We start from the raw sequence: 20,071 nt of genomic DNA, 5'->3' as shown, positions 1-20,071 counted from the left end.
TTCTTCTTTCTTTCTTTCTTTTTCTTTCTTNTTCTGTCTTTCTTTTTGCTTTTTTAATCCTTATATTGAAAGAAGATTGATCTTTTCGGCAGTCCAATCGATAAAGATGAGCCGCGTGGCCTGAGTACCGATGTTTATTGACGTATCCAAGAGCTGAAACAGATACGTGACAGTCTGCCGGAGATCCAGGCCTCTGAAATATCTAATATCGAAGCCGTTCTTGCCGCATATCGGTCGGGAACGTTGGAGATAAAAGAGGGGATGGTGTCCTACTGGGCCCATGGCAGACAGGTGTCCGGTCTCAAGCCTCTCGATTACGACGATATAATCAAAGTGGGGAGTGAAAACGACGCCGATAAGTACTGCTTTTGGGTTGAAGATGTAAGCTCCTCCATTATTATTCACAGAGACCCCCTCTCAATTTATTCCTCTCTAATCTATGGTTCATGGCAATTACTCCGTACTTCGTAATTCCAGGCAGCAAGCAGGCGCTAAACCAGAAAGGGTGGCGCTAAACCTGATGGCGTAATTCACATGTAGGGCGATTAACAATAGTATACAGCAAGTCAGAACACTCTGTTCACCTTCCCGGGTAAAAAGAAAATACAGATCGAAGATCTATGCTTTATATTGTATTGAAACACATCCGAACTTAGATAGGACTCCGATCCGTATCGGCCGTGGAAGTTAGCTACCTTCCCGACCTTCTGTCGGATATTTTCGGAGAGCCTCCATTCAGTTACCTACCTAGGTAGGTAGTGGGATCTAGGTAGGTAGGTAAGCTGGCGAGCGAAACCGGCCCGGATAACTAGGGAGGTGGCTGAGTCGAAGTTCCAAAGATTAGGCTCAAAGGACAAGGGTACCTGGGTAGGAATTGCAAGACATGATCGGTCATGACTCATGACTCGACCCAGTCCAACGAATAGGGGAATGAGACTGATATCATGCCGTACATTGTAACAGCTCAAGAGGGAAAAGCGATAGTGGAAAAGAAAAAGGAGAAGGGAGAGGACGACAAAAAAGTAAAACATCATGTTGCCTTCTTGTAACCCTTGGTAACAGTAATAATATCGTAGTGATACCTCGAAAGCATGCCACAAACGATCGTAGGAGATAGATATAGTAAGGTAATACGGAGTTTACTAGGCTAGGCATCTATATACAATTCATCCATCAACACTCTGACATGATGTTAGATATCTATCGAAAAAAGATAGAGAAAGAAAAAAAAGAACTGATGATAATTATGTCATGGAAGCAGGAAATTAATTAAGAGACCAACCGGTCATGCAGATAGAAGATCGAGAAACTTTTTATTTTTCCTTTCTATCGATGAAACCAAATTCAAAACAGACCCCAGTGTAGTGTCTATCCTCCCTTTCTTCCAAGGAAAAAATCCTGTAAAGCACGTGTCAGAATTATAGATAAGAGCATTTGTCGCCAATTAACGGAGAATGATCGGTCGTGTCACGGAAAGATTGTCGTTGTGTCCGAGATAGCGGTACTACCGGGACACAACTTGCAGGGAATCGCGCAGCGACATTCCTCAAGCTCCATAGATGCACTATATTCGCGACGAGATTTCGGGAAGCTGTCAAGCAATAGTATAGCAGGTCTATCGGTTCTGTAGAAGTCGAGCGGAGTGAATAACAAGATGTCCGTCATGACTCAGTCGAGAGGATGAACCGTTGGCAATTAGACTTTTCCTTCCTGACCATGGAGAAGGGTAAAAACAGGGGCCGGAAGCTTTTCCCGGCCCTTGAGAAAGTCGAGCTCGAGTATAAAGACATAACCCAGAAGGGTGGCCCCCAGTTTCTGGACGAGTAACCCTGCAGCTGCTGCCGAGCCACCTGTTGACATTGTTCCTGTCAGTGATTGATCCGATCATCTAGGCCGTCTGACCTCTTTCCCCACACAAGATCATGCTGGGTATCACAAAAGTCGCGGAGGGTGGAAAAAAAGAAGGCGGGGAGGGGGGTAGGTAGTACCTGTCGCGATGATGTCGTCCACTACCACCACCTTTTGCCCCTTCTTCAACGCATCCGCCTGAATCTGGAAGTAGTCCTCTCCGTATTCCTTCTCGTACGACTGTGTCACACAGGGCCCAGGCAGCTTCCCCTTCTTGCGAACGGGCACAAAGCTGGCGCCCAGCCTCAAAGCCAGACTGGGTCCGAAGAGGAAGCCCCGGGCCTCGAGACCGACAATGACGTCTGGGGTCTGGCCGTAGGTCTCGACAATGTGCAGCTCAAGGGACCGGATGAGGGCCTCATGCAGGGTGGGATCCGCGAAGATGGGCAAGATATCCTCGAACAGGATTCCGGGAGAGGGGAAGTCCGGAAACTGGCGCAGCGCAGCGCGGAGTCTTATCTTAAGACTGGCGAGTTCGGCGGTGCGGGGGGGATTGGTGGGGGGCTGTCGGGAGACTTGGGCGGCTGTGGCATCTGGTATATCTTCAGGAGGGTGTTGAGAAGTTTGAGGTGGACATGCTGAAGATAGAAGGAGGGGAGAATAGAGGGAGAGAAGAAAAAATAAGGAAAGGAAGGGAGAGCAGACAATGAGCAGGTGAGGAGGAGGGGGAGACCGAAAAAAAAAGACCAGTCAGGCGGTGATCTGATCCGATGTAATGAATCGAGTAATAATACCTGTCTTTCGTTACAGACACGAGCTGCAGAGGGAGGGAAAAAGACAGGGCAGGGTTTAGTTAACGAACTAGGTAGGTAGTTGGGTTCGATAACGTATCGCACAGCACGCCATAGCTCTATTCTTACTAACTCTAACTAAACTCGTCCACCGCCAGGCAGGGTTTTTGCACTGCGCACGCCAGAGCACAACGTGCCTCGACGCAACTCTCTCGGGCCCCGCAGCGACAAATCAGCGTCACAGCTCATGCTGGCCTCGAGTCGATTTGTTATCATCTTCTCGGACCGCAGACCCGCGCAGGGCCTTAGCAGATGCCGCCAGCGCTTGCTCTCAGCCATCCATCCCGATTCCCACCCGTCCCTCTGTTATGGCTCGGCCGGATCCAGATTCGGATTTGCATAACCAGGTAGCTAAGTCGATTCGGGATCGACCCGTTCTGTGCTTTCTCATCCCGGTCGGGGACAGTCTAGAATTCGTCCAAGGTTCGCTCACTGATGGGTCTCCCGTCTGACCTTGCCGTCCTTGCGCTCGATGAGTTAGTCGTCTATGGGTCCAGGAGCTCTGCGTGGCGTAGCGGCAGTTGAACACTTTGCAGTGGGATGGATCAAGGCTGAATGCCCAATATCATTCAGACAGATTTGATGTCTTTCGCCTAGACTTCGTGGCAACGCAAGGTCCTTCAGAGTTGTTACCCTCGTACGGCGCCTGCAAGGAAGAGTAAGAAGGCATCGCCCAGTTCAAGTTATCTAGGAATATTAGTTCTTGTCTGGAACGAAGAATGGATAACGGTATTAACCCTCAGCTATCTGGAAAACAGAAGGCCAACCTAGATAGTACCATAGGGAAGTCACTGATGCCATTGACATCGAAAAGACAAATCAGAAAGGATATACGAACTTGGAGGTTAGCAAGTAACAGACAATAGGTTGATACTAAGACAGTGCTCCACGCAGGCTGCACGCAGCAACCTGCTGTACGCTAGGTCTCACTACTGCTGCCCCGCTGCTGCAGGAAGCTATCTAGTCTATCCCTGCGGAAAAATACAAATACCTTGAGTTCAAGGTATTGCCCCTCCATACCCATCCCGAACAACCCGACACCAGTTCACAGTGTACTGAGTATCCTGCACTTGTTCATATGGTAGACCTAGTTGCATAAAAGTACCGGGTCAATGCAATGATATCTCTTAAAGTAAATGACAGGATAACTACATACATCTATTCTTCAGGGATGAACTTCCTCATCACACTGTCCACCCAGTCCTTAGGCAATCCTAGTCCAACGGACTCCCTGATCGCGCGATTCATCCGAGCAATATATTCGGTCTTGGGGGGCCCTACGTAAACACGTTTTTCGTCGACATAGACCAGAACGGTGACGGTTTTGGTCTCTTTCCGGTCGTCAAGCCATTTCACGATAGTCGCAGGCACATACCACTTGTTGTAAGCCCCCTCCCCTTGCTCTCTGGGTCGGATCTTGCGATCGACTTCCCCGTGAAGAGAGCTTTCGGGAGCATCATCGTCGACGCACTCGTAACCATCAAGCAGATATTCGTCTTCGGGCGTCATGTCGTACAAAATGCCAAATACTGCATCCTCCTCGCCTGACAGAGGCACTTTCTCCCCGTCAGATTTCTGTCGACCAACCCGCAGCCCTTCCGGTGGGACGACGTTTGCGTACCCTCTCTGGCAGATGAGCCATCGCCATCCGTCCAGACGGGCCACCGCGAGAGGTTTGCCTGATTTTTCGGGGTCGTGTCGGCAGCGTTGCTTCATCTGACTGTAGGAGAGATTGGAACCGTACGCAAAATATAATGGTCGCTGTATTGTAGAGGGAGTGCTCTCAGAAGCATCATCCAGTGCATCCTGAGCCACAGTTCTGGCATTTGCAGCTGCTGTAGCTGCTGTCGTCGCGTTGACGCCGTCTTGTCCTGTGACAGAGGAGATTGCTGACGCTGTTCCGTCAGGCATTCTGTAGAGCTCCAAGCCAAATCTTCTCCTAATCTCTGCTGCAACGGGTTTGGCCAAAATCTGATCGCCTACCCCACACGCAGTGGAATGAATTCAAGATTGAGGAATGTCTTCTATGAGATTGGAGAGGAGGAACAAAGAGAGGGCGTGAATTGGGAAAGTACAGTGCTGTAATGGCAATACCGTACCCGTCAATGGTCCGCTGAATTAGGCAGCCTGGTGGTAATTTAGGACTGTACGAGTAATACCCCGCAAGAGAAGGCGTGAGGGGTTGCTGGCCATGCCTGTATGGCGCCTACGGGATTACCTGCAGTAGTATCTAGGTACCTATGTGTATGACCCATATATTTGTGCTGCTGTTTTACTGCTTAGCGTAAATCACTTGACTGTCAATTGTTTTTTTTTCTTGAAAATACACCCTTCCCTTTTTATATATATACATGAAGGATCATATAATATACAGATTGGTGATGGGCACACCCTGCGAGCGCATCATGTATCGTCGCTTGATGCCCACGCCTGTTGAACTCCGCAGTAGCGCGTAGGTATCATCTCCCCCACCGACCATGACCATACTGATCGGATTGCGTCGTGAGACGCCACCTGAAGTGACTTGGGTCTCGTCTAGATGAGGACGCACCAAAAACGGCTCTGCCAGTATGGCGGCAGCAGGATAGAGCGGGGAGGTGGGAGGGGCAGTCGATACAAAGGATCGCTGCTTCATGTTCAGGTCTTTGCCTGATTTGCTCGCGGCGGCTATCTCTTCAGATTCCTCATACGAGACAACAATGACGAACTGAAGGGCGGAGCCCGAAGACGGATATGCCGGTATATTCCTTAACTTCTGGGAGAAGGTGCAACCACCACGTTTGATGACCAGCACCTGGTAATTGCGTACCACCTCAAGCGGAAGCCGGTAGTCGCATATCTCATCAGCTAGGTAGATGCTTGACCATGTCAAGCGCTCCAAGGAGGGTTTGCCCAAATATCCAAAAATGGACGCCTCCTCAACATCAGGAAGCGGCGCAGAGCCTGGACCAACTGAAGTGATCGCTGGAAGGGAAACTCGGGCAGGTTTATCCTTAGACTGCGAGAGTCCCAGCGCTGAGGGCTGGACATCATCACGGAGAATGGAGGATACGTGGTTCATCAGCGCCGAGAGTGCCGTTTTCATGTTGGAACCATGTGAGTACGCACTGCCAAGTTTGTCATCTGAAGAGCCAAGCGAGGTGTGCTCGTGGATAAGGGGTTCTCGTCGTTCAGTTGCAGCATGGTCCGAGGACGCACTTGTACGATTTCCTCTGTTGAAGAGCTCTGGCTCAACGTCGATGACAATATCCAACATGACAGGATCGCGGATACGAGTGAAGTTCGGGTCGCTAGGATTTAGAACATCAAATGTAATCTCGCGCGATAGATATACCCTCTCATCCCTGCCGAGTGGCAAATTGTTGACCACTTGGATTCGAAAACCCTCTGCGTACGAGGATGACGAGACTTCCAGAGGCACATCCTGGACCATCCCTAATCTCAGTCCCCCGATGGCTTTGACCAAAACCCCGTCCCGTACACGTTCCAGAGACCCTAGTCCGAGGACCATGCCGGGCAGATTAGGGAAGGAAATGTCCAAGGTAGGACGGATGGCCATGGGCGAACTCGTCGCGTTGAATGGCACCAACTCTGGGGGCAATGTCCATGGGTAGAAGGTGTAGTTGGAGGGCGAAAACAGATCAGACAGTGTGACACTTGGATGATCGGCAGCGTATTCGAGTATGGCACCTTCCGCTTCGCCTCGACTTGGCATCAAGTGCAACCGTGCCAGGCTTGCAGCATGGAAGATGTCTGAGCGTGCTGCAGTCGAAGAAACACCGAGGGGAGGAGAAGGAGGAGCGGTCTGGCACACTCCAGTAACCAAGGGTTCTGCGACTGACTGCTCCGTTTTCTGGCGGTGAAAGCCTCCCCTTGGCCCATTCTTCGGAAGAATGAGAGGGTGTCCCTCAGTCGAAAAAACCCAGGGTGCATCAAGATTGTTGAGAGGATGGGCCGGATCATACAGGAGGAACATATACTTGGCTGTTTCTCCTAGGAAAAAGCTTTCCATACGATCATTCAGCTCACCGCTCCGAACATCCTGGAGACCAGCCCAGCCACATCTAGTCCAACATCGCCGTTTGATATCCCTGAGGACCATCTCACCCACGTGGAGATACCAGGGATCTTTGGTGGCTCGATACAAATAGTAGGTCGACTCGATGAATTCGGGCCGTCCACCCCACCATCCAAGGCCGTTGTCCACGTTTCCAGTGGCAACGTTCCATCGTTCTGGAAGGGCAGAAAAGCGCGTCCACACAGCGGTGGCCAGCAGGTGGATTTCAGTGGCCTCCTCAATGTCTCCAGCTAGGGTGAGAAGACCCGGATAGTAAGCACTGAGACTATCAATCCAGAAGGCTCTCGTGGCGCCAGTATAAATGTCCCCCTGTACGAAATGAGGATGCTGGTACCCGGGTCCACGATAAAGATGACGGTTAATCGAAGCGTGGGCATCCTGCCAGACCTTAAGAAAGGCCTCAGCAGAGTGATGCTCCTCACTGAGGGGCAGGTAATAATTGTCCAAAGCACTCCAGGGACTGTGAGGATCAAAACCAGGGCGCTCTCCAGATGATAGGAGAATATAGGACTTGAAAGCGTATTCAAAGAAGCTGTCAATTCCCGCACCAATCTGTGGATGTCCTCAGACGTTAACTCAAACTGCCACTGTCACCTTCAGATCTTGGAAGGAGGGGATAGGGAACGTACCCCGGTGTATGGAGTTACCCATTTTCCCGTCTCTGCGTCAATGCCAGCCCCGATCAAGCCAATCTCGCTTCTTCTAAACCAGACAGCCCAAAAGGCTCGCTTCGCAAGCTCTTCGTAGCGACCGTCACCAGTTAGTCTACTTAAGGTGGTGAATTCCAAAACAAGACTGCCAGCGCCAGCGCTGCATGTCTCTGTGATCTCCGGCTCGGACTGGGGACCCATTGCGTCGGATTCGGTGTTCTCATTTCCATGCTGAGTGCCCGCATTGAGAGGGGAATTCGGATAGAACGGGATACCATATCGGAGATTCACGCGGGGATAAGGAAGTCCGGTTTTTGTGTAGAAGGCCGGAAGGATGCGATCAGCTAGATCGCGCGCAAGTCTGAGGAGCTGACCGTCGTAGACGAACCCGTTCTCCCATACGATTCCGTGACGACCTGGCGGGAAATTGCTCTTGTCCCACGATTTCGCAAAGGCAGCTTCTTCGTCTGGAGGAGAGTAGCCTCGAATGGGGAGATCGCCCACAGCAAAAAGATGGGCACTGAGGAGACCACCTGCGACACGCCCATTGCGCTGTCAGCCCATGGTACCGTTGTATTGTGCCTCCTGCAGCAGTGGTTCACTCGCACCTAAACCTCGTATAACAGTTTCAAAAACCTGGACCTTGCTATCCATGTCGAATCCCCGTGCTCTCTCCCCTTGCCCAGAAGGGCCGTCCGAGCCATCGCCATACAGTCTCACCAGGTCCTTCACGCCATCCTGGAAACGTCTCCAAGCTCTTGAGCCACTGTTGTCACCGGAGGACAAAATCGCGAGGGTGGACAAGCTGTCAATCAATGTGAGCGAATAGTTCCCCAGGACATCGTTCAGCTCGATATGTTCCGGATGTTCGCGATCACGCGTCAAAGGACCGCACGAGAGAGGACGGAGCTCATCTTCAGGAAAAGCATATTTCATATAATTGTCGAAGCCATGGTAGAACATGTGTTCAGACTCTTTCCTATATCAAAAAATGCGCTTGCGCGTCAGTCGTTGAATCCAGCATCGGCAATTGATCTTTCTCAGGAGATTGGAGAGGCCGCATGAGGAGTAATGGCAGCAATTGATAAATACCTGAGCTCCCGAATTTGGCTTTCTCTCATGGCCTGGACCTGGACAAGCCATATCGACAGCAGCAAGACCCAAGTCAGCCATGTTGATGGCAGGCCAGGCATCTGCGGGCACCGGCATCGCGTGCGCATCACCGGAGAGAGAGATGTAAATCATATGGCTTTCCAATACTCTATCCAATACTCATGGGAACGTCGCGCACTACTGTAAGGAATGGCTGTGAAGCCTCGAGGAAGAAAAAGAAAAAGGGAATATGAAAAATTTCCGGTTGAAGTGTGTAGCGACGTGAAATTATTGGGTCGCGTGGTACTCGTGGTCAAAACGAGTTTGCGAGCGACCAAGAAGCTAACTTCGGCGTAACATTCGACTAGCAATTCTGGCCACGTTATTAAAATACCGTTCGGTGACTAAGCTCCCACCGCTTTACCCCCGCAATAAAGACCCTGTGATGCCCCCACGCTCTCTCTGATCGTCAGGATTTCCAGATCTACAATAATAATAGCCCATCAGTTGCAGGTATGAGAAATAGGGTTTTAGCATATTTGCTAGCCGCAGTGACGCAAGGAAACGGAAGTTCCTTGTACTGATTAGACGCATAGAAAGAGGAGAAAGATCAAGGCATATTTCCAACGGATATGTATATACTGGTTAGTAGTGTCTCTTGCAGATATTGCAAAGATCACATTATCCTTGACTGTGGGGCTAGATTTGTGGTATGATCTAGATGTTCATCTCAGTTCAGTCGACGAGGATCTCGCCCCGCAGTGATCTATATATATATATGCCTTGCCATTCTTGACCTTGATCTACGCATCTACCTATGTTGTTCAGCTGCACCTTGCCATTGGTGCTCTTAGAGCCACAGAAGAGCAGCCAGCTCTTGCCGATAACAGTATCAAAGATATAGCTCTTATATTTTGTTCTCCGTCTAAGTCGGGGCCTGCTTCTCCATTAAAGCGGCGGTACCTGGAAAGACGAAACTTCAGAGCCGGGCAGAAAATGTTCTGTATACAGACATATACCCTTCCAGTTTATATCAGCGCATACCTACCCAATGTCTATGGTTAACTACGTTAATTACTTGCATAGATCCTCATCGCGCCACAAATCAGGACGCGCATGTCACCTAAATGTTTTGTAAAGCTGTTCTGAAAATATATCCATTGATGCAAAATTCAACTGAGTTTTGCCGGTAATAAAAGAGAGAACAAAAGCGCAAAAACACAAAAAAAGCTCGATCTGGGTATGTCAACTATAACGCTCAAGGTATCAAAACGCCATGCCTTGTGATAACTCCTTATCACACAGATGGAATGTAGCTAGTCCCAACTCCAGCATGCAAACCCCACCCAACAAAAAAAATCGACTAGAAGATATATATCCCAATGCGGTGCGCCATTTGTGAAGAAAAAAAAGAAATAATAGTCTTGAAAAGAGCACTGCCAAGACAATCGATCTATCGAGGTGAATCGTGTCTTGATGGGTAAGAGCCTGGAGCCGTAGATCTCGGCTGCGCATCAATAACATAATCCACTCCATTATCAGAGGCGTAACTTGGGGGACGGGTGGCAGTAGACGGCCTGCGCTGCTCACTCTCGTTCCGATTTGACATCTTGGACTCATCGACTCGTTGCCAGAAGATCAGGTCGGGGTTTATCCTCTGCAAGTTTCCTTGTTAACACAGATACCGAAAGAAAGGATAGAAATAGCATCGACATAAACTCGGCTAGTTCCATGGAGGACATGTGCCGCATAAGCAGGACACTTACCACACTGCCTCGCCAAAGACCGTATGCTGGTGGAGGAGGAAGCACCTTCCCGGCTTCCTGGTCCCCTGCCATTATCTCTTCATCACGAGCGAGGATGACAGGAATAGGGCGTTCTGGCTGCGCATAGCCCAGCGGACCAACCGTACTGGGCACCCGGTTTAGAGAGGATCCATGTTTTGCAACACGCGTCGCCAGCATACAAGTGCGAACGAGTGAGTGGCAGAAAAATATTGTGAAAATCATAATCAGGAGAATCAACAATATGTGGAACTCCTGTTCTTCAACCGAGGTGGATGATACGGCAAATCCCAGGTCTGCACAGTAGGTCACAAAGTCCGAGTTAGCATGTCCTATGTCAGGTTGGAGAAAAGGAATCTCGTACAGATTGCCACCACTATTACAAGTAAGAGTCCTGATATAATGCATGACACAAAATTCTTCCGGACGACTTTGTCCTTCAGGGCAGTCCGATACGACGTCCCGCCAACACATGGATGTTTCCTCCGCGGTCTTCGGACCCAAGCTCCGATATAATGTGTGCGACGACTGGATGAAGGCAGTGATGTGGAGGAATTTTCTGGTGAAATAGGAGCAGGAACAGTGTCTCCTTGTGCTGAAGAGGGGGATGGTCTATGTTGCACTGTAGCCACGTTCCCTGGAAGGGCTGGGCCTTCATCCCGGGACCCGCGAAATCGAAAACCTCGACGATTCTTGTTTCTCGACGCCGGATGTTCTTCGATGGGAGGGGTTCCATCGAGGACCTGTGACCGACCGTTGCTCCTAAATAATGACGAGATCTGTGTGCGGAGACCACCGAGCCGAGACCTGCCTTCCGCAACTTGCGGAGATGAGAGAGGAGGCTCCATATCGTATACGGTCGTCAATTGGACAGTGACATCTGGAAAGCGATTGGAAGCATAGAATGACTCTCACTGGAAGCACCGGAGGCGAAGGATATTCGTATTTATAGCTGAGAACCGGGACGTGCGGGGAGCAGCAACACGCAGTGGTAGATATTGGGTAGAGGGGAATTATGGTCAGATAGTCGACGGCAAGTCAAGACTCAAACATGCAGGAAACGAATGACTGGGCGCAAGGCATTGGCTGAGAGTGTTCCGAAAGAGAGCACTGCTGCTGGATTCGGGTAGCGAAGAGGCAGAGAAAAGGAAAAGGAGACGAGAGAGAGATGCAGACTTCGACTGTCCAGCAGTTCGAGGCGTTCTTTGTGGCGGGCGAGCGAATGAGTTGTCTACAATGAAAGCAAAGAAGTCCGTGGGATCCCAGGAGCTTATCAGGGAGGAGTTCGCATTATTGCTCAAGGACCAAGGAACCAAGCTGCGGGTATCGGGCCTGGGACCCGTCACCCAGCCTGCGACACAACCGGCGTGCACGATTGGAGTCTGGAGGCAAGCTTTGGGTAACTAAGTTAGGCTGCGTGGATCCGTCATCCGTGGCACTAACCAGGAGCGAGCATGATAGATCCTGCAGGGAGCAGGGAACGGCTTGCATCTCAAGATCTTACGCTCGGGACAAAGGGAGACAGTTACGAGCGATCTGCTATTCTGTGCCAGGCTTGGCAACCAGAGATGCGTTCCTCTTGGAGGTTCTGACACAGGCCGTTGGTGCTGTCAGAACCAGGAGACGCTACTGTTTCGGAGTTGCGGCACCAGCTGCCGTGCACTGGCCAATAATGGCCGCCATTGTTGAGTGACTCGAGTCTTCCTGAGGGACGAAGCCAAGATTGATGTGATCAATCTTCCATTCTAGGGAGGGGATCCTTGCAGCCTGTATCGCAGATGCTCCATCTTTGCCAACGGAAGAGGATGAAGGAGAAGAAGAAAAAAATGATCCTAAGTTGTGTAGTAATGTTACTGTGTGCAGACACCCCCCTTTTACTACTCGTACATTTAGCGCTAGTAAAAACTCGAGAATTGCATCGCATAATCCTCCTGCAGACAGTCAATCTGAATTGTCAGAAGATGCAGGACGTCGGAGCCACAGCTGCTGCGAGAAACTTTATCACATAGCCCGTATCCGTGTTCTCTCAAGGCCTCTTCCTCGTCGGCGTCAATCATGTTGCTGGACGGAGGTGCCTTTGTCTGGCAGCTCCTCGCCAGGATACCAGTCGTGGAAGGTGCCATTGTCTCCTGTGTCAGCCTGCTACCAGCCGACCCAGGGTCATATCAATGCTGTGCGGGGAAGAAACACTAAAGCGATTGGAACTGAGACCCTTTTAGACGTGACTACTTTCCGAGTTCACCCAGCATGATATTCCGATCAGACGAGCCAGAAACAACTACAGATCAGTTAGCAAAAGATCCATGACAAGATGAAGTGTGTTCACTCACTAATAGGCTCATCATTGGGGGAGAATCGGACGTCGTTGACAGTGCCCTTGTGGCCGGGAAGCTTGTAAAGGAGCTTCCCGGTCTTGACCTCCCAGACGACAACACTTCTGTCGCCGCTCCCCGCAGCAATCTTTTCACCCTTTGGATCCCAGCTGGCGCGAATGAGGTTCTTCTCCAGCCCAACAGGGGCACCGTCATATGTCCTGATGTGACGATTCGTAGGCGCAAAAGGACGAATATCCCAAGTTCGGACTGTCGAGTCATGGGAGTTCGAAAGTAGCATCTGCGAATCAGGGGAGACCTGTAGGGATGATATTGTATCGGTGTGCCCAACTAACGTGTACACCACGGCCTTCTTGCGTATGTCCCAGACTTTGATATCGTTATCGATGCTTCCGCTATATATCTCGTTCCCGGCCTCAGACATAGCTATGGCGGTAATCGGAAACTCGGTCTCGAGAAAGTCAAGCGCCTCCTTTTGTCGCGGGTCCCAGATGCCGATATAACCATCGTCACTCCCGCTAACCAACAGCTCTTGACCTCTCTTGCTGATGTCCAGACAGTTAATGATCTCTTCATGGCCCATGTGTCGACGGATCCGTTGGCCAGTTTCCAAATCCCAACTTGCGAGCGTCATGTCGGCTGATGCTGAGAAGATCACCCGCGAGTCTCGCGACCATTGCAGATCAAGGACTGCTCCCTTGTGGCCTGTCAGAATGCCATAATTTTCGCACTGCCCGTAAGTCCGCCAGAGCACTGGGAGAGGCAACGCAGTCAGAAAACTTCGATCTTCAAAGTGAGTGTGGTGTGCAGGGAAACATACGGATATTTCGATCCATCGAGCCTGATGCGATATTCTGCGCCGTCGGATCAAATCGAGTCGCAAATACCTCACCCGAGTGACCTTTCCAGCTATGTATCAGCTTTTGCATCATAAACATAGGACAACCAAAGCTCACCTGAGAGCTCCATGATCGGAGCCGCAAGTCCACTGGTACGGGGAATCTACAAAGTAGCCACCATCAGTAAAACGCTGACTTGAAGGGCATGGCGGATACAACAAAAAAAGGCCCAATTCAGAGAAAGGTATGCGACATACAGCCTGCACGAGCGCGCCATTTTGGGCAGACCTCACTGTAACAGCATTCGCATTGAGGTTGCTGTCTGATTTTTGCCGTTTGACCACGAGCTGATTTGACGAACCGAATGCGTCCGGAGCAGGGCGTTTCTCTCCCGACATGATCGCAGCATACAATATGAAGACCTCCAACCAATCTGTGAGGAAAAGAAAAGAAAAGGGAGAATGTCTTCGTTTGGCGGAGGAGGAACCAAACCCGAAAGATGGGATCGCCGGACGTTCTGGCGGACCAAACTGGCAAAGCTTCTGGTGGTGGGTTGACCGTAAGCGCGGGAAGCCAATGTGCAAAAGCTAGACGCGCTAAACGCGGTGCGGCGGCTACTTGGCCCAATTTGCCCAAATAAAGCCACAGCGAGCTGAAACTCCGCTCGGAGGCTCCGGAGCGTTCGCACATCTTAGACGTGGGGTTGCAGTAGTTGCCGACAATACTATACAGAGTGCAATTATACTACTCCCGTCTCCCCAGGCCAGACATATCAGCGCAAGCTACTCTGTGACTTGGACGCCTCTCTGGGAGACACACCTGCTGCAGCCATGTCTACCGCAACCAAGGCGTCCCGAATAGGGGAAGAGTGAGTTTGTCCCACCTGCATTTCCTTTAATAACCTGCACTAACCACTTCATGGCCAGGATCTGGAAGTCAGTAAGCTGATTAACCCAACGGTCACCCGTGTCTCTGACTGGCAACTGCTCTATCTCGTTCTTGCTTCGGAAGACGACCCGAGGCTGACCTTAGACGACTTAGGACGAAAGTTGACAAGGTCAACGCTGAATTAGTGACTCTCACTTATGGCACACTCGTCGCACAGCTCTGTCAAGACTACGATGGGAACTACCATGAAGTCAATAAGCAGCTGGATAAGATGGGATACAATATCGGCATGAGATTGATTGAAGACTTTCTGGCTAAGTCGAATACGGGCCGATGCGCCAACTTCCGCGAGACGGCGGATGTGATCTCGAAGGTATGCCCAGTCTTCGATAGGAGCTGCCACCACCACCGTGGGTGTGACCGCCACTGACTGGCTACAATGCTGGATAGGTGGGGTTCAAGATCTTTCTAAACATTACCCCGACGGTCACCAATTGGACCAGCGACAACAAACAATTCTCCCTCGTCTTGGAGGAGAACCCACTGGCCGACTTTGTCGAACTCCCGGATGATGGTCGGGCACAGGATGAGCTTTGGTTCTCGAATATCCTGTGTGGAGTGCTACGAGGGGCGCTTGAGATGGTAAGTGGGATCCTGCGATCTGCCCTTTGCTGCTCTCTATAAAATATACCTCCATGGACATGCTCTGACCAATCTTTCTGTGTAGGTTCAAATGCAGGTCGAAGCCCATTTTGTCAGTGACGTGCTGCGGGGCGATGACACCACTGAAATTCGGGTATCGCTGGTCAGATATATCGAGGACGAGATGCCCCCGGACGATGAATAATAGTACAGCACATCGACGGCGCAACATGATGTTCTCTATTTTGGATGGTCCGGGGCGTCTGGCGTTGTAGACAAGGCGGTCATTCCGTGAGCTTGTTGCAATTCTTCATCTGATAAACTAACGCATGCTTGTATTTGGTAATGGAATGTGGCATGGTGGTTTTTTTTTTGCCCGGGGGAGAATGAGGTCTTTGTCGAAAGATCCCTGCTCGGAAATGCTGGGATTGCGCATCTAGATGATAGCATCGATTTTCTCCTACTTGGTACATCAGAGCATTCCAGGGACTGCTCCAGCCGCACTGGGGAGCTGTGTTATCATCGCGCTGTAGGGTTGTACAGGTCTGCTCTATAGACACCGCGGAGGGGTCCCACGTGATACGCTATTCCCGAGAGGGAAGCGGCGCCCCACCCGGGACCAGCCGTGCTGAAGAGTGCGCGTGAGATGGCGGTGTCGAGACTCGGCCCCTCGTCGCGCATCGACCTGTCAAAGATCTTGCCCGTCTCTTCTCTCTGTTTTCTCATCCTGCCGAGGATTTCGCTGCTGTTTCGACCGTCGCGCGCCGTCCTTCTCTCTGGTATCCGGGCGACAGACGTGGCTCTTTGTTTCCGTGCTATCCTCCAGCTCCCCGCGGCCTTGAGCTCCCCCAGCCTCCACCGGTTACGGAAACCCACTCTCTGCCAGTGCCGCCGCATTGCTCTTGCCTGCTGGGCTGGCGACCCGCGGCGCCGGGTGGCAGCGTGACCAGGACTACGCGCACAGCGTGCACCTCCCAGCCCCCCGTCAGCGCGGCGGCGGGTTTATCCGCGCCGATCGAGCGCCAGCACGCCAATAACGCCGCCCGAGCCACGCAGAAGCCTACCAGCGCTCTCCCAGGCACCGCGCCCGTCAGTCGAGGTATCCTCGCTCCCTCCCACCCCCCAAAAAAGACCGGAGATCCACCATCTTCCCTGACCCTCTTCTTATCCTGCCCAACCTCTGATCTGCCTCGCCTCGCATCACCACCAGGGTTTTCCCCCTTCCCTGAGGGCTACGCGGTTTCTTTTCTCCAGCCTGTGGTTCTGTCTCCCCTCTTCCTCCCTGTCCTCTCTCTTGTGCCACCCCAGCCGGGTGTGTTCTCGTCTCGCCTCGCCTCGCCTCCCTAAGCGCTGTTCCGTATCCGGATCAGCGTCGTGCGCCTCTCACTTCCGTCTCACCTCCTCCGTTGATTTCTTCCGTTCATCGTTAGACATCAGGCCATTGTCCTTTTCCATCATTCCTCGTCGTCCGGGCTTTCCAGGTTGGGCCCGTTTGCCACGTTTGATCCTCTTCCACTCTTTAATTTCGTCGCCTGTCCTGAGCCCGTCGTGGCGCGCCTCCTATCACTATTCTTCCTCGCCATACTCGACACGCTCGCACTCCCTGCTCTTGCCGATCCGGCTCGAGCATCTCTCCCACATCCCAGAGGTCTTCTTCAGTTGGTGGGCGTCCCTATATCTCTCGTTTTGGTTGGGCTAGGTCTGTCGCGACATCCGGGTGGAGATTGTTGATCACCCCTCTGTCGCGCGCCTGAAAGAATCCTACAATACCGCCGTACTACGGTCCGCCTACACTGTTTCCTGCTGGAAGACGTGGCTGCCCCTTGCGCAGAGAATTCTGAGGTGGAAGTGGCCCATTTGGCTGCTCAGCCATGAACCAGATGAACGTCGCCGGGATGAATCCTGGGCCAGGTGGCCCCGTGGGCGGAGTGCCCATGATCAACAACGGTTCGGCGGCTCCCCGCAATGAGCCTCAGTCCCAGGAGGCCTTAATCACCCAGCTCAACACGTGTATCTATGACTACTTCCTCAAGCGAGGCCACCATGACTGCGCGAGAGCACTCCTGCAAGATGAGTCCATAAAGTTGAACACGGACCCAAACGCGAAAACAAGTCCCGGTAACCGCCGCGACGGCGACGTGAATGGAGTTGAATCCGATGCCACCATGACGGACAGCAAGGACGGTGATAAAATGAAAATCCCCGACGATCTTCCTCGTCCCAATGTCCCCAATGATAGCCAGCAGTCCTTCCTTTTTGACTGGTTCAGTCTCTTCTGGGATATTTTCTGGGCGCAACGGAAAAAAGGCCTCACTAATGAAGCTAGGCAATATGTTCAGCACACTCAGGTTGGTCTCGTCCACGGTCCCTCATTATTTGACGATCCACTAATTCAATTGTTACTCTCGTAGCAAATGCTGCGCTTAAGAGAACAACAGCAGAACCAATTCTTGCGTCAACCGGCGATGATGCCCGGCCAAGTGGCTCAGCTTAACATGCGTCGCAATGGCGCGATTCCACCAAGTCTCCAAAAGACTGTTTTACAAAACAACACCGCAGGCTTGTACGTTCCTTCCCCCCCCCCCTTTCTTTTTTTTTTGGTTAACCTCTCATCCTTTCTTCGATCCGATGAGAGTTTGTGCTAACGGATTGTGTGTAGAACACCCCAGCAAATGGCTCAAATTCAGAAAAACCAGCAGGTCCAGATGATGCATCAGATGCAACGAGAACATTCAGATATGGACATGAATGGACATCGTCCGCAGTCTCCATCATCTGCAGAAAATGCTCCGTCTCCTTCGAAACGACCTCGCCTTGAAGGATCACATATGAACGGACAGCAGATGGCACCCAATGGCCGTGGACAAGGTCAGGGTATGCCAGGACAGCCGAACCCCCAGGCGTTGTTAATGCAGAATGGGATCAACCCGAGAGGAATGAATCCCGCACAGTTTCAGGCTTTTCAGCAGTCAGGACCGGCTGCGCAGCAGAAATCCATCCAGGTATATGCTCAGAACTTGGCTCTTCATCACTCGCGCTCAGCAATGAATAACCAGGGCATGCCGAACGGTTTGATGAATCCCGGTGTCGTGCCAAACCAAAATGACCTGATGCCACCCATGCCGGACGGTCAGGGTCTCCTGCCTATGGGTGGGGGGGAGTACTATGGCGCCAACGGCCAGATGGGTCAGGTCGGACGGCCTGGTGGAATGCAGACACCTGGCGGTCAGAACGGCAACCATGCTCTCCAGGATTATCAAATGCAGCTCATGCTGCTCGAGCAGCAGAATAAGCGACGTTTGATGATGGCTCGGCAAGAGCAGGATAGCATGGCGCGTGCTGACGGCCAGCCCCCAATGCCAGGGCAGCAGGGGTTGCCTCCAGGCACCTCGCCCCAGGGCAGCAGGGCGGGAACGTCTCCGAACCCAAGCGACCAGATGAAGAGGGGAACTCCGAAAATGCCCCAAACTGGTCTGCCAGGCTCCCCAAGCGCCGGTGAAGGCATGCAGGGCCGCGGCTCCCCGGCATCCATGAATTTTAATAATGGTGGTCAGATGCCGCCGGAGATGGGCGCTCCTTTCTTCATGAAACCGGATGGCATGGTTGGTCCTAATATGCGACCCCCAAGCTCCAATCCGGGTTTCAGTGGTCCTCAGATGGGCCAGTCTGTGGATGCCATGGGCCGACCACAGCAGCAGGCTGGAGCAGGCAACCGGGTGCCCAGCGGTAACTGGCAGCCGCAGCAGCAACAAGGCCAGCAGGGACAGCCGATGGTGCCCCAGCAGTCGCCCGCAAACCAGCCTCAGCCGACTGGGACGCCCCAGGAAAGGAACGCGATGCCACCTCCTCAGGCTCCGCCCGCTGGGGGTGCCAATAAGCCCGCCTCGCCTCAATCCGGTGCGGCGCCGCCGACACCTCAGCAAGCGAACAAGCCGGCTCCGAAAGGAAAGAAAGATGCCAAAGATAACCGGAAGGTACAGTATCTCCCCCAGCTTGTTCCCTGTAATCCCGTCATCTTTATTGAGCACGATCCTAGCGGCCTTCAAAGAAGGCAACCACTGCTCCGAATGCGAACACCGCCGCGACCCCGTCCTCCGAAGCGGAACCCCCCCCTACACCGACGCCTTCGACCCCGATTACTCCTCAGCACCCCAACTCCTTCAACAAGACGGGAACGAGCGCAACGACTTCGACCCAGCAACAGCCGACGTCGGCTCCGGCTCCTCAGCAGCCCATGGTTCAGCAGCAGCAGCAACAGCAACAGCAACAGCAGCAACAGCAGCAGCAACAACAGCAGCAGCAGCCACAACAGCAGCAACAGCAGCCAGATCCGAACCAGCAATCATTTAATGACCTCAATATCCCAGATGTATGTCCCATGATGGACTCGTCTCTTCTCGTTGAGGAGGTTCGCTAACCAAGTTCCTAGGCTTCAACTTTCAATCTCGATTTTAGCGCTCTGGAGAATCCAGATATTCTGGAGAATTTCGACTTCGACACATTCCTCAATACCGACGCTGATACCGCGGGATTTGGATTTGACCCGAATATTTCATACCCAACTGATAGTGTCGAAACCGGTGCTGGAGATGGGTTGTGAGCGGAGGCTTAATCGATATAATCTCAGTTCTATCCTTTATACCCAAATTTGTACATCTCTTGTCGTATTTTCGCAGACCTGTCACTTTATTTCCCTTTTCTTTCTTCTCGCCGTTTCAATCTTTTTCCGGGCTTCCTTTTTTTTTATAATATTTTGGAATTTTTTTCTTCTCTTTTGCCAGGCTTATCGGATGTGCTCTCTGAGACCGGCGTTTTGTATCAATCTTCTTTGCATCTCACACTCTAGCAAGTAGCGGCAGGATACTCTCGAAAGTGATATACCCTGTTTCGCGAACTTGGATGTCCATCTTGTACTTTCTGCTGTCATGTTTTCTGACCTTGAAATTTGGTAGCTGCCTGTGTTAAGATTTTCTTCGGGTCCTCTTCTCGCTGTCAGCCACTATATGTATATGACGTATTTGCTGTTTGAAGCGGATGATCTGATGATCTCTGTCTTTTCCCCAACT

At 51.8% G+C, this 20,071-nt stretch overlaps 6 protein-coding genes across 6 annotated transcripts; 3 read left to right on the top strand and 3 right to left on the bottom strand.

Annotated features, from left to right (window-relative positions):
* Nucleotides 1-1,922: 1,922 nt before the first annotated feature.
* On the top strand, nucleotides 1,923-2,490 carry T310_5400 (uncharacterized protein; the record flags this gene model as incomplete). The annotated part of the gene is made up of 2 exons (XM_013471745.1): nucleotides 1,923-1,977; nucleotides 2,102-2,490. The coding sequence occupies 2 exons, from the start codon at nucleotides 1,923-1,925 to the stop codon at nucleotides 2,488-2,490; spliced, it is 444 nt and encodes a 147-aa protein (XP_013327199.1).
* Nucleotides 2,491-3,857: 1,367 nt separating this feature from the next.
* T310_5399 (alpha-mannosidase) lies at nucleotides 3,858-8,647 on the bottom strand (the record flags this gene model as incomplete). Its single annotated transcript, XM_013471744.1, has 5 exons — nucleotides 3,858-4,638; nucleotides 5,072-7,329; nucleotides 7,407-7,960; nucleotides 8,036-8,406; nucleotides 8,520-8,647. The coding sequence occupies 5 exons, from the start codon at nucleotides 8,645-8,647 to the stop codon at nucleotides 3,858-3,860; spliced, it is 4,092 nt and encodes a 1,363-aa protein (XP_013327198.1).
* Nucleotides 8,648-9,972: 1,325 nt separating this feature from the next.
* On the bottom strand, nucleotides 9,973-11,151 carry T310_5398 (uncharacterized protein; the record flags this gene model as incomplete). Its single annotated transcript, XM_013471743.1, has 3 exons — nucleotides 9,973-10,176; nucleotides 10,286-10,599; nucleotides 10,668-11,151. The coding sequence occupies 3 exons, from the start codon at nucleotides 11,149-11,151 to the stop codon at nucleotides 9,973-9,975; spliced, it is 1,002 nt and encodes a 333-aa protein (XP_013327197.1).
* A 1,377-nt stretch (nucleotides 11,152-12,528) lies between these two features.
* T310_5397 (U5 snRNP complex subunit) lies at nucleotides 12,529-13,873 on the bottom strand (the record flags this gene model as incomplete). Its single annotated transcript, XM_013471742.1, has 5 exons — nucleotides 12,529-12,581; nucleotides 12,634-13,389; nucleotides 13,457-13,537; nucleotides 13,593-13,638; nucleotides 13,733-13,873. The coding sequence occupies 5 exons, from the start codon at nucleotides 13,871-13,873 to the stop codon at nucleotides 12,529-12,531; spliced, it is 1,077 nt and encodes a 358-aa protein (XP_013327196.1).
* A 432-nt stretch (nucleotides 13,874-14,305) lies between these two features.
* T310_5396 (uncharacterized protein) lies at nucleotides 14,306-15,210 on the top strand (the record flags this gene model as incomplete). Its single annotated transcript, XM_013471741.1, has 4 exons — nucleotides 14,306-14,343; nucleotides 14,517-14,736; nucleotides 14,814-15,005; nucleotides 15,091-15,210. The coding sequence occupies 4 exons, from the start codon at nucleotides 14,306-14,308 to the stop codon at nucleotides 15,208-15,210; spliced, it is 570 nt and encodes a 189-aa protein (XP_013327195.1).
* A 1,666-nt stretch (nucleotides 15,211-16,876) lies between these two features.
* T310_5395 (cAMP-dependent protein kinase pathway protein (Som1)) lies at nucleotides 16,877-19,605 on the top strand (the record flags this gene model as incomplete). Its single annotated transcript, XM_013471740.1, has 5 exons — nucleotides 16,877-17,353; nucleotides 17,417-17,568; nucleotides 17,665-18,979; nucleotides 19,042-19,374; nucleotides 19,435-19,605. 5 exons carry the CDS (start codon nucleotides 16,877-16,879, stop codon nucleotides 19,603-19,605), a joined length of 2,448 nt encoding a protein of 815 aa, XP_013327194.1.
* Between the last annotated feature and the right edge of the window lie 466 nt (nucleotides 19,606-20,071).

The sequence above is a fragment of the Rasamsonia emersonii genome (assembly GCF_000968595.1).
Source record: "Rasamsonia emersonii CBS 393.64 chromosome Unknown ctg1118621760274, whole genome shotgun sequence".
NCBI lineage: Eukaryota > Fungi > Ascomycota > Eurotiomycetes > Eurotiales > Trichocomaceae > Rasamsonia > Rasamsonia emersonii.
This window is presented reverse-complemented; position numbering and strand designations above follow the sequence as displayed.